This window comes from Oncorhynchus nerka, linkage group LG9b, assembly GCF_034236695.1.
Source record: "Oncorhynchus nerka isolate Pitt River linkage group LG9b, Oner_Uvic_2.0, whole genome shotgun sequence".
In the NCBI taxonomy this organism is placed as follows: domain Eukaryota; kingdom Metazoa; phylum Chordata; class Actinopteri; order Salmoniformes; family Salmonidae; genus Oncorhynchus; species Oncorhynchus nerka.
In genome coordinates, this window is record NC_088424.1 from 6,862,686 (window position 1) to 6,876,460 (window position 13,775).

Here is a 13,775-nt window from a genome sequence, read left to right on the forward strand (position 1 = left end):
ATGTTCTAGGCCTGTCTGGCTTACATGGTCATAATACTTCATGGTCATAAAGTGTATTTTCTTAGTCCAAGTAAAGTGACAGGATGGTGACAGTGCTTTACGAAAGTGTCGAAGTGTATTTAACAAGTTATTTCAAATATTGATGAAAAAAAAACATGAAATCATTACAACAATAAAAAAGGATTTAAGAAACAAACTTTCAAAACGAAAGGACATTTCTTGGCAAGGAAAAAACGAATTTGAATAAATGTGGGTTGACACTTATGTAGGTGTCACAAGCAGCCATAGAATAATGAAGTGATAATGCCAAAAGCCGGTGTTTGGAGGATATATTGGCATGGGTGTTAGGCTCGAGACGATGTCGAGGGCCGACATACCGTACCAAAATATCCTCCAAACACCAGCTTTGAGGGCATTATCACTTTTATACAACAGGTTATTAATACAAGTTCTTCCTTCCAGAAGAAACAGTCCCGACACAAATCAAGGGTTGCTTCCAAAGTCGGCTAGTCGTTCGTTCTATTGGTTTGGTTGCCAAAGATGCAACCAGGTTGTTCAGTCTTTTTGATCTGTATCTATGGACGCAACCAAGTCGTTTGTTCTAAATATTCCATTGCCATACTGGCTGGCAACATTCTTATCCCTCGATTGCTAGCGAGCCAACTACAGCTAACTGACAATTACGTCAAACAGTGCAGTCAGAATAACAACAAAGTAGCTGCATTGGCATTTGTTTTCTAATTATATTTGGATACATCCATAACAATGAGCTAAAGAGGCGTGATTTCACCTGGTGTAGAAAATGTGCTCTCGTCAGGACACTGTTGTTCGAGAGCTAGCCAACAAAACAACTTCAAACTGAAGCTGGAAAGACTGCACACTAGCTGCACTTTGTTTTGTTTTACCTGTTGTTTTCTATTGATCATTTTGTATATATAGTTGAAGACGGAAGTTTACATACAACTTAGCAAAATACATTTAAACTCAGTTTTTCACAACTCCTGATATTTAATCCTAGTACAAATTCCCTGTTTTAGGTAAGTTTGGATCACCACGTTATTTCAAGAACGTGAAATGTCAGAATAATAGTAGAGAGAATTATTTATTTTCATCACATTCCCACTGGGTCAGAAGTTAACACACACCCAATTAGTATTTGGTAGCACTGCTTTTAAATTGTTTAACTTGGGTTAAACGTTTTGGGTAGCCTTCCACAAGCTTCCCACAATAAGTTGGGTGAATTTTGGCCCATTCCTCCTGGCAGAGCTGGTGTAAGTCAGGTTTGTAGGCCTCCTTGCTCAGACCAGCTTTTTCAGTTCTGCCAACAAATTTTCCATGGGATTGAGGTCAGGGCTTTGTGATGGCCACTCCAATACCTTGACTTTGTTGTCCTTAAGCCATTTTGCCACAACCTTGGAAGTATGCTTGGGGTCATTGTCCAATTGGAAGAACCATTGCGACCAAGCTTTAACTTCCTGACTGATGGTCTTGAGAATTTGCGTCAATATATCCACATACTTACCTCATGAAGCCATCTATTTTGTGGAGTGCCCCAGTCCCTCCTGCAGCAAAGCACCCCCACAACATGATGCTGCCAACCCTGTGCTTCACGGCTTGCAAGCCTCCCCCATTTTATTCCAAACATAATGATGGTCATTATGGACAAACAGTTCTATTTTTGTTTCATCAGACCAGAGGACATTTCTCCAAAAAGTACCATCTTTGTCCCCATGTGCAGTTGCAAACCGTAGTCTGGCTTTTTTATGCCGGTTTTGGAGCAGTGGCTTCTTCCTTGCTGAGCGGTCAGGTTATGTCGATATAGGACGCGTTTTACTGTGGATACAGATACTTTTGTACCGGTTTCCTCCAACATCTTCACATGGTCCTTTGCTGTTGTTCAGGGATTGAGTTGCACTTTTTGCACCAAGGTACGTTCATCTCTAGGAGACAGCTCCTTCCAGAGCGATATGACGGCTGCATGCTCCTATGGTGTTTATACTTGTGTACTATTGTTTGTACAGATGAACGTGGTACCTTCAGGCGTTTAGAAATTGCTCCCAAGGATGAACCAGACTTGTGGAGGTCTACAATTGTTTTTATGAGGTCTTGGCTGATTTAAAAAAAAATGTCCCATGATGTCAAGCACTGAGTTTGAAGGTAGGCCTTGAAATACATACACAGGTACACCTCCAATTGACTCCAATGATGTCAATTAGTCTATCAGAACTTCTAATGCTATGACATCATTTTCTGGAATTTTCCAAGCTGTTTCAAGGCACAGTCAACTTAGTGTATGTAAACTTCTGACCCACTGGAATTATGATACAGTGAATTCTAAGTGAAATAATCTGTCTGTAAACAATTGTTGGAAAAATGACTTGTGTCATGCACAAAGTAGATGTCCTACCAGACTTGCCAAAACTATAGTTTGTTGACAAGAAATGTGTGGAGTGGTTGAAAATCGAATTTTAATGACTCCAACCTAAGTGTATGTCAACTTCCGACTTCAACCATGTATAACCATAAAGATTTGACTGATTCATGATTTTGATGGGCTGAGAAAAGCTGCCTTCCTGTCAGTCTCATCCCGACTCCCAGGACACTTTCATTACTATGGAATTTGAATATTGAAACAATGTTTCAATTGTCGGAGACAGACAGCAGGGTTTATACATATTTCCGCTGTTGAAAACTAAATGTTAGTTTAAAAGAAATGTGAGATAATGTCTGCTTTTTATAGTGGAGATCAAGTTTATAAATTGCCTAGCTGGGCTTATTAGACAGTGGAATGAGCAGTCAGATGAAAGAGTAAATAGGCATGTTTTTTTGTTGTCTTTTACCCCCCTTTTCTCTCGTCGCTGCAACTTCCCAACGGGCTCCGGAGAGGTGAAGGTGGAGTCATGCGTCCTCTGAAACATGAACCTTCAAACCGCGCTCCTTAACACCCACCAGCTTAACCAGGAAGCCAGCAGCACCAATGTGTCAGAGGAAACACTTTTCAACTCGTGACAGGGGCACTATTTATGAGTAGTGCGTGACCCTAGCGAGGCAACATATATTGTAAGTGATTTCAATGAGCCTTTCTCCATTCTGATTGTTTTATACTGTTCAATTCAACTTCAAAGAAAAATAATTTCCTGCATTTCTGCACTCATTTGAGAATTTCTACACTGCTACGTAGGGTTGCACAATATGGGCAAAAAAAGGCCTTATTTTTAACCAAATGTACAACTTGCAATTTGACTTGCGATTTATATCAAAACACTTGGGTGAACTGTTGGAATCATGGAAATGGAATGTTATTCTAATTCTATAGTACACTCGTAAATACGTAAATTATATAATACATAAAATAATATAAATAAGTGGGCAAGTGTAGACCTTACCATAAAATGCTTACTTACAAGCACTTAACCAACAGCGCAGTTCAAGAAGAGTAAGGGTGCAAAGGGTCGGAAACCTGCCGGTAAATTTCATGAAATTTACCTCAAATTTTCCATGGGAAGTTAAGCCCGGGAATTTTGCTGAAATTCATCAAAAAGTTAGCTTATAACAGTGAACCTTTTTTGTGGGATACACAAGGCAATTCTAGGTCTTGTGGCATATTTTAGTTAAACAATCCCCAATTCAATGGAATTGCAACCCTCTGCATGCACAGTGCATTCTTCCATCACACGCACAGCTGATTCTCAAGATCTTGCACACTAATGAGATGCTATTGAGCCCACACTACTACACTGTCTGAGCCAAGGACTACATGCTTTCTGGTAAGTTTTGGTTACAATACAGGGTGGGGTGAATATATTTGATATGACATACATGATTTTTTGTTAATTAACCTCTTGGTGTTAGGAGGCAGTATTTTCATTTTTGGAAAAAAAACATTCCCGTTTTAAACGGGATATTTTGTCAGGAAAAGATGCTAGAATATGCATATAATTGACAGATTTGGATAGAAAACACTAACGTTTCCAAAACTGTAAAGATATTGTCTGTGAGTATAAAAGAACTGATGTTGCAGGCGAAAAAATGAACTTTGGCTGTCTACCTGGGAGTCTCGTGAGTGAAAACATCCGAAACTCAAAGGTAAACTATTTAATTTGATTGCTTTTCTGATTTCCGTGACAAGGTTGCCTGCTGCTAGCAAGGCATAATGCTATGATAAACTTACACAAATGCTTGTCTAGCGGTGGCTGCAAAGCATATTTTGAAAATCTGAGATGACAGGGTGATTAACAAAAGGCTAAGCTGTGTTCCAATATATTTCACTTGTGATTTTCATGAATAGGAAGATTTTCAAGGAAGATTTATGTCCGTTGCGTTGTGCTAATTAGTGTCAGATGATGATAACGGTCCCGTTCACGGGCTGGGCGTCACTACAGGTTAACTAGGAAATAGTAGCCTACAGTAAAGTGTGTTTAAATCATTTCTAACTTGTTACCAATTTCTGCTAGTTGTTTTTTGCTACCATGTGGGTTTTAGCTTGCTTGAGCCTGCAAACTGAGGAGTGTTAATTCACCTGTTTCCATACATGTTTCTTTTTTTTTTTTTAAATGTATCTTACAAAGTAGTTGTTTAATCTAACTGCTTAACTATATATCTGTACATGGAATTTATATTTTTTTCTTCTAATCTTTACAGGAAAATGCCACAGGCACTATCTGATGTGTGGAGACATTGCACTGCAGCTAATGTAGAAGGAAAAGCTGTGTACATTTGCAAATATTGTGCCAAATCATATGTGAAGAATGCAACAAAGATGCAGAATCATCTGGCCAAGTGCATAAAGTTTCCTCAGCGCTCACGTAGTCAGAGAAATGCTGATGAAGGTCTTGCTCGAGCTGTGTATGCAACTGGTTCAACTCTGATGCTCACAGACAATGTGTATTGGAAGAGATTTCTGAATGTTCTTCGCCTAGCATACACCCCTCCAACCAGACATGCTTTATTTACTAATTTGCTGGATGAAGAGTTCAACAATCAATCAAATGTATTTATAAAGCCCTTCTTACATCAGCTGATGTCACAAAATGCTGTACAGAAACCAAGCCTAAAACCCCAAACAGCAAGCAATGCAGGTGTAGAAGCACAGTGGCTAGGAAAAACTCCCTAGAAAGGCCGGAACCTAGAAGAAACCAAGAGAGGAAGCAGGCTATGAGGGGTGGCCAGTCCTCTTCTAGCTGTGCGGGGTAGAGATTATAACAGAACATTAACAAGATGTTCAAATGTTCATAGATGACCAGCAGGGTCAAATAATAATGATCACAGTGGTTGTAGAGGGTGCAACAGGTCACCCGTTGGAGTGGTGTTGTCATCATGTTTGACAGTCTCCTGGAGGGGGAGGGGTCATGGCCATATCACAGTCTGCCGATATGGACAGCCCCATCAAGAGGATCCTCCTGGATGATGTATTTTGGGAGAGAGTGGTAAGCAGCTTAAAACTCCTGAAATCTATAGCAGTAGCCATTGCACGGATTGAGGGAGAAAATGCCATCCTGTATGAAGTTCAGACTCTGCTTGCAGATGTAAGAGAAGAAATCCATACTGCCCTGCCCACTTCACCGTTACTCCAAGCAGAGGAAACAGCCGTTTGAAATACATCAAAAAGTGTGAAGACTTCTGCCTGAAGCCCATACATGCCACAGCGTACATGTTGGACCCCAAGTATGCTGGCAAGAGCATCAGGTCTGGTGCAGAGATCAACAAGGCCTATGGTGTCATCAATACCGTGTCTCACCACCTTGGTCTCGATGAGGGCAAGGTTCTTGGCAGTCTGGCGTTGTACACTTCCAAGCAAGGGATTTGGAGATGCAATATAGCAGTAATGCCAACATATCTCATCAGCCACCTGGTGGAAGGGACTTTGTGGAGCTGAGGTTCTTTCCCCTGTTGCCTCCATCATCCTCCAAATCACACCAACATGAGCCGCCTCAGAGTGCAACCGGTCCTTGTTTGGGAACACACACACCAAAGCACGCAACAGGCTGACCAATACAAAGGTTGAAAGATTGGTGGCCATCCGGGCAAATTTAGCCTGACAACAAGCCATCCAGGTTGGAAAGTGACAGTGAAGATGAGGCCTCAGAGTCTGATGTTCAAGAAGTGAACATTGAGGAGGTCCAGGGAGAAGACAAGGAAGCCTGAAGACAAACAAAGCTATAGTTCCTCGACTATTATTTTACAGATGTATGTTGAAAATGTTTTTGGGAGATGCGATGGATCAATGAGGATCATTCAATATTCCCTTTCTTTTGTTGTTCAGTGAAATCATCTCATGTGAAAGTCAATTCATGTAATTCAAGTTAAATTCATAACTAAATCTTTTTTTTATTTCTATTGGAAGGATTTAATCATTTGTAATTATGTCTACTCATGATAAGGTAAAAGGTTTATGTTGGTCTCCATATGATATTGTAAATCTATCCAATGCAAAAAACATCGACATTTAAATGGTATTAATAGTTTCCACCTCGGAATATTCCCCAAAATGTGCAACCCTAAAGAAGAGTTAAGAAAATATTAACTAAAGTAAAAAATAATAACAAGGCTATATACAGGGAGTACTGGTACCGAGTCAGTGTGCGGGGGTACAGGTTAGTTGAGGTAATTTGTACATGTAGGTAGGGGTGAAGTGACTATGCATAGATAATAACAGCAAGTAGCAGCAGTGTACAAAACAAATGTAAAGTAATTGTCCGGAGGCCATTTGATTAATAAATCAAATAGTTGACAAGACAACTAATTAAAATGCCACGGATGAGTTATTGTGACAGGGTAGGTACCAAAGTGTTGCTCATTGTTTCCTAGGGGACCCTACAATGTTTGGCTACAGTCAATGTTTTTTCATGTAGCCAACATATTCAAGCTTCACCTATTCCTCTTTCATTTAGAAGATACTGTTGCACAAACAACATGCTGATTTAGGCCTACACCATCACTGGTATCAGGCTGTACATCTAGCTACATTTGCTCTGACTCAGTCCACTTATTAGCTAGCGGCTATCACTATTTAGCTAAAACTTGCTGAGAAAAGACAAACTAACTGTTTGCAAACATAAGAAACAAACTAATAGTGTAATTATAGAACACTTGTGGACTTACATTAAGAAGCAACAACGTTGTCATCAACATTGTTGCATGTGCTGCATTGACCATGCAGCCCTCAGTCACCGGCTTCATCAATAAATGCATCGACGACGACGTCGTCCCCACAGTGACTGTACGTACATACCCCAACCAGAAGCCATGGATTACAGACAAGATCCGCACCGAGCTAAAGGCTAGAGTTTCGGCTTTCAAGGAGCGGGACACTAATGCGGACACCTATAAGAAATCCCGGTATGCCCTCAGACGAACCCTCACAGGCAAAGCGTCAATACAGGACTAAGGTTGAATCCTACTACACCGGCTCTGATGCTCGTCGGATGTGGCTGGGCTTGAAAACTATTACAGACTACAAAGGGAAACCCAGTCACGAGCTGCCCAGTGACGCGAGCCTACCGGACGAGCTAATTCCCTTGTATTCTCGCTTTGAGGCAAGCAACACTGAAGCATGCATGAGAGCACAAGCTTTTCTGGACGACTGGCTGATCTCGGTCTCCATAGTCAATGTGAGCAAGACCTTTAAACAGGTCAATATTCAAAAACCTGCAGGGCCAGACAGATTACCAGGACGTGTACCCAAAGCATGCACGGACCAACTGGCATGTGTCTTCACTGACATTTTCAACCTCTCCCTGGCAGAGTCTGTAATACCTACATGTTTCAAGCAGACCACCATAGTCCCTGTTCCCAAGATAATGAAGGTAACCTGCATTAATGATTAATTCCCCGTAGCACTCACGTCAGTAGCCATGAAGTGCTTTGATGGCTCACAACACCATCATGACAGAAACCCTAGACCCACTCCAATTCGCATACCACCTCAACAGATCCACAGATGACGGAGTCACACTCCACACTGCCCTTTTCAACCTGGACAAAAGGAACACCTATGTGAGAATGGTATTCATTGACTAGAACATAGTGGACCACAAAGCTAAGGACCCTGGAACTAAACACCTCCATCTGCAACTGGATCCTGGTGGTAAGGGTAGGAAACAACACATCTGCCACGCTGATTCTCAACACTGGGGCCCCTCAGGGGTGCGTGCTTAGTCCCCTCCTGTACTCCATGTTCACTTACGACTGGTTGGCCAAGCACAACTCCAACACCATCATTAAATTTGCTGACGACACAACAATGGTAGGCCTGATCACCTACAATGATGAGCCTATTCCCCCTCAGGAAACTGAAAAGATTTGGCATGGGTCCCCCGAAGTTCTACAGCTGCACCATCGAGAGCTTCCTGACCGGTTGCATTACCGCATGGTAGCAACTGCTCGGCATCTGAACGGAAGGCAATACAGAGGGTAGTGCGTACAGCCCAGTACATCACTGAGGACAAGCTTCCTGACATCCAAGACCTAAAAATTGGGTCAAAGACTCCAGTCACCCAAGTCATAGACTGTTCTCTCTGCTACCGCACGGCAAGCGATACCAGAGCACCAAGTCTAGGACCAAAAGGCTCCTTAACAGCTTCTTCCCCCAATCCATAAGAGTGCTGAACAACTAAACTAATCAAATGGCCACACGGACTATTTACATTGAACCCCCCACCCCCCTTTGTTTTTACACTGCTGCTACTCGCTGTATATTATCTATGCATAGTCACTTTACAAATTACCTTGTACCCTGGCACATTGACTCGGTACCGGTACCCACTGTATATAGCCTCGTTATTGTTATGTAAATGTCATGTTACTTTTTGATAGATCTGATTTTTTTTAACTTTAGCATATTTAGTTAATATTTTCTTAACTCTATTTCTTGAACTGCATTGTTGGTTAAGGGCTTGTAAGTAAGCATTTCACTGGTGACAAATACAATTTTATTTGATTTTATTTGTTTCATACAGGTACGCATCCATTTTCATTGGGTTGCAGGTGCTTCGCGGAGCGAATCAACTTAATGCTGCAATATGTAACTTTTGGGTGACCCGACCAAATTTAAAGTTAGATCTGTCATTCACATTGAAAGCAAGTTTAAAAAGTGGTAGGTATGTTCTATTTCTATGCTTCCAGTTCTTCCTTTTAGTTTTTGCATCTTTTACTTTCGGTTTTGTACACCAGCTTCAAACAGCTGAAAACACAATATTCAGCTGAAAACACAATATTTCACAGCGGTTTAGATTGTGCAATGATTCTCTACATAATACTAGCTTGTTTTGTCACTGACTGAAATTAGGTGAACTATTAGAATTTTTGCAACCAGGAAATGGCGGAGCAATTTCTGCATAGTGCATCTTTAAAACAGGTCCATTTTACAGAAAAAGCACTTAGCCTACTTTGTTGAACATTTTGGAACATGGTTTGCATTGTTAGGTGATCAGCAGAACATGTGTGAATTGTCAAAATAACGCACTTACATAACTTGAAACATCCTGTGTGCACAACTTCAGCGATTCATTTTCAAAAGGCGATAATAACGTTGTAACTGATTTTAAATGTGTTATTAGAATGATTAATATTGGCTAAGTTGATGGGTTGTTTCTGGTCCAGCCAATACACCTGCCCCTCGAACATCTCATTCCAAATGGGCATTAATTAATATGGAGGAGATGTTTCACCTTTGCTGCTATAACAGCCTCCACTCTCAGTGCTGCTGAGTGAGTAGGCTATAGAGGCCTTACCTAGGGTCCATCCCTTGCATTACAATCTCATCTTGCTTGCACTCTACCATGTCATTCGTAAACATGGCATGGAAGTAAGGGATGGAGGCAGCCAGAACAATCCTGTGGGCGCTGAACTTGTGGTCTCCAACCTGAAAGGACGATACAAGCAAGTGATTTAGTCCAGACATGGCTCAAATAAATGTTCCATACGGTAGAATGGAACAAACAGAATAGCATCAAAAGGGTGCATACTCCGAGCTAAATCAAGCCCACTTAAGTGCATTCATTTGAGAGAATTGTAATACAGTTTAAGTCGGAAGTTTACATACACTTATGGAGTCATTAAAACTAATTTTTCAACCACTCTACAAATTTCGTGTTGACAAACTATAGTTTCGGCAAGTTGATTAGGACATCTACTTTATGCATGACAAGTAATTTTTCTAACAATTGTTTACAGACAGATTATTTAACTTACAATTAACTGAATAACAATTCCAGTTGGTCAGAAGTTTACATACACTAAATTGACTGTGCCTTGAAACAGCTTGGAAAATTCCAGAAAATGATGTCATGGCTTTAGAAGTTCTGATAGACTAATTGACATCATTGGAGTCAATTGGAGGTGTACCTGTGTATGTATTTCAAGGCCTACCTTCAAACTCAGTGCTTGACATCATGGGAAAATCAAAAGAAATCAGCCAAGACCTCATAAAAACAATTGTAGACCTCCACAAGTCTGGTTCATCCTTGGGAGCAATTTCTAAACGCCTGAAGGTACCACGTTCATCTGTACAAACAATAGTACGCAATTATAAACACCATGGGACCACGCAGCGGTCATACCGCTAGGGAAGGAGACGCGTTCCGTCTCTTAGAGATGAACGTACTTTGGTGCGAAAAGTGCAAATCAATCCCAGAACAACAGCAAAGGACCACGTGAAGATGTTGGAGGAAACAGGTACAAAAGTATCTATATCCAGAGTAAAACGAGTCCTATATCGACATAACCTGAAAATCCGCTCAGCAAGGAAGAAGCCACTGCTCCAAAACCCCCATAAAAAAAAGCCAGACTACGGTTTGCAACTGCACATGGGGACAAAGATCGTACCTTTTGGAGAAATGTCCTCAGGTTTGATGCAACTAAAATAGAACTGTTTGGCCATAATGACCATCGTTATGTTTGGAGGAAAAAGGGGAGGCTTGCAAGCCAAAGAACACCATCCCAAACGTGGAGCACGGGGATGGCAGCATCATGGTGTGGGGGTGCTTTGCTGCAGGAGGGACTGGTGCACTTCACAAAATAGATGGCATCATGAGGCAGGAAAATTACGTGGATATAGTGAAGCAACATCTCAAGATGTCAGTCAGGAAGTTAAAGCTTGGTCGCAAATAGGTCTTCAAAATCAACGACCCCAAGCATACTTCCAAAGTTGTGGCAAAATGGCTTAAGGACAACAAAGTCAAGGTATTGGAGTGGCCATCACTAAGTCCTGACCGCAATCCCATAGAAAATGTGTGAGCAGAACTGAAACAGCGTGTGCGAGCAAGGAGGCCTAAAAAAAAAAGACTCAGTTACACCAACTTATTGTGGAAGCTTGTGGAAGGCTACCTGAAATGTTTGACCCAAGTTAAACCATTTAAAGGCAATGCTACCAAATACTAATTGAGTGTATGTAAACTTCTGAACCACTGGGAATGAGGAAAGAAATAAAAGCTGAAATAAATCATTCTCTCTACTATGTGACACGTCACATTCTTAAAATAAAGTGGTGACCCTAACTGACCTAAGACAGGGAATTTTTACTCTGATTTAATGTCAGGAATTGTGAAAAACTGAGTTTAAATGTATTTGGCTAAGGTGTATGTAAACTTCCGACTTCAACTGTATTCAGAACTTAATGTCACCTTTAACCATTGCTTTCCCCTTGCGACACCAACATAAGACTATAGCCTATTGTATTCATTATCAGTGGTATGAAGTACTTAAGTAAAAATACTTTAAAGTACTACTTAAGTAATTTTTTGTGGTATCTGTACTTTACTATTTATATTTTTCAACTTTTACTTCACTACATTCCTAAAGGAAATAATGTACTTTTTACTCCATACATTTTGCGTGACACCTAAAAATACTCGTTACATTGTGAATGCTTAGCAGGACAGGGAAATGGTCCAATTCGCGCACTTATCAAGACAACATATGGTTATCCCTTCTGCCTCTGATTTGGCGGACTCACTAAACACAAATGCACCTTGTGTAAATGATGTCTGAGTGTTGGAGAGTGCCCCTGGCTATCCATACATTTTAAAAACAAGAAAATGGTGCCGCCTGCTTTGGTTAATATAAGGAATTTGAAATGATTTACACTTTTACGAAATGTTTGCAATTACATTTACTTTTGATACTTAAGTATATTTAGAACCAAATACTTTTAGACATTTACTTAAGTAGTATTTTACTGACATTAGTAACTTTGTATTAAGGTGTATATATACTTTTACTCAAGTATGACAATTGGGTACTTTTCCTAACACTGTTCATTGGGCTACTTATTTGAGAAATGTGTGTTTATTTTATATGAAAAACTATCAAATCAAAAGAGACATCTTGCATGAGGTGGGTGCACTGACTGTTATGCCTAACCAATACCAAGGTCAAGGCATGAAGTCGCCTTCATGTAGGGCATGCAGTGCAGGTCTTGTTAAAGAGAAAGTGCACTAATGGAAGCCAGAGTGAACGCTCGCTGGAGGTGATGCGTTACAGATAAAGATGAAATTCCCAAGGGCTTCAGAATATGGTCCAGTAGATATCTAGGCTACAGGACAGTACACAGCAGCTTATCATAATGATGGTGCTTATTAATAGGGCAGGTGCATCACGTGGGAGGGCCTGAAGAGCGAATATATAACTGCTGTTTCCATGTTCCCTGACAAAGGTCCAACTGACCACATGCAATGTGAACGTTTAGGTGATGCTGCAGGTGTTAAAGCCACAGATTTGAGGACAATTAACAGTCAGCTCGAGGTTTGTGAAGATACGGGCAATGGCTGGTTAGTCATGTTAATTTGATTCAAGAATACCGCAATCTGAGATAACAATGGTCAGTAGTCCATAGTTGTCTGAAAACAAGGCATACTTGACTAGCTACGTTATATTATTCTAATTCAGCAGGGCTGTGTATTGTATACGTTAGTAAGCAGTTGGCCAAGTCTTGCTTGAGAGGCCATTACTATAGCTAGCTTAGGTACCAGGGGTGAGTTTCCCAAAAAACAAACAGTCAAGTGAAGATGACCTTTACGTTTTAGGTAAACGTACACCCAATTAGTGTGCTGCTTCGCCATCACAGCAACAAACAAACAAAATGTTTAACTTGCAGCATTGGCAGTAACGTTAACGTAGACTTCAGTAGGTGCTAACAGTAGTTCTCTCTACAACCCAATAACTAACGAAGTAAAACTCCCTCTGGCTAAAGCTTTTATTGGTTCTTCCGGACGTAGGGTGAGTCTGCTAGCAAGTTGGGCGGCCAAATCGTGGATAAAACTACTATGACATTTGAAAGGGAAGGGCTAAATGTGTTAGATAACTAACGTTACTTAATTGGCACGATAATCGCGATTTATACATTCATATATTTACAGTCAGTAGTTAGCTATGCTGCTTAGCCAATAACTTACCTAGGCTAGAGCTTTATATGTACAAATAGAAGCCTCTGCAGCTAGCTAGCTAAAGTTATTTAGCTAGCTTGCCTCAATTCTATTGATAGCTAGTTAGCCGGCTGGCTATTTTCTCAAATTAAGTTACTGTAGTGCGCTTGGCGAGCTACTAGGCTAACTCCACACATACCTTCAGGGTGACATCGCAGAGTTTCCCTTGCCTTCTGATCTCCTCCATAACAGCATATCCACGACCTGGTAAATCGTGGACTGAAAAATGCATCAAATCCTCCAGTTCTTCATATATCATATCACCCATCGTCATTGAGGAAAAGGGAAATAATGAAAACGCCTAACAATGGGGAACTGACCGACTCGAGACACCGTAGTAGGAATATTCTCCAA

The 13,775-nt window shown here is 40.8% G+C and overlaps 1 protein-coding gene across 2 annotated transcripts in view; it reads right to left on the minus strand.

Annotated features, from left to right (window-relative positions):
• Positions 1 to 13,775, minus strand: part of klhl18 (kelch-like family member 18) — a 69,848-nt gene extending 56,073 nt beyond the window's left edge. Inside the window, exons 1-2 of one of the 2 annotated variants that reach the window (XM_065013320.1) lie at positions 13,561 to 13,775; positions 9,732 to 9,862 (exon numbers count right to left, since the gene is read on the minus strand). In XM_065013320.1, coding sequence (XP_064869392.1) covers positions 9,732 to 9,862; positions 13,561 to 13,695 — 266 coding nt within the window. In that variant the 5' untranslated portion in view covers positions 13,696 to 13,775. The remainder of the gene's footprint in view (positions 1 to 9,731; positions 9,863 to 13,560) is intronic. The other variant, XM_029642268.2, reaches the window with a different exon arrangement.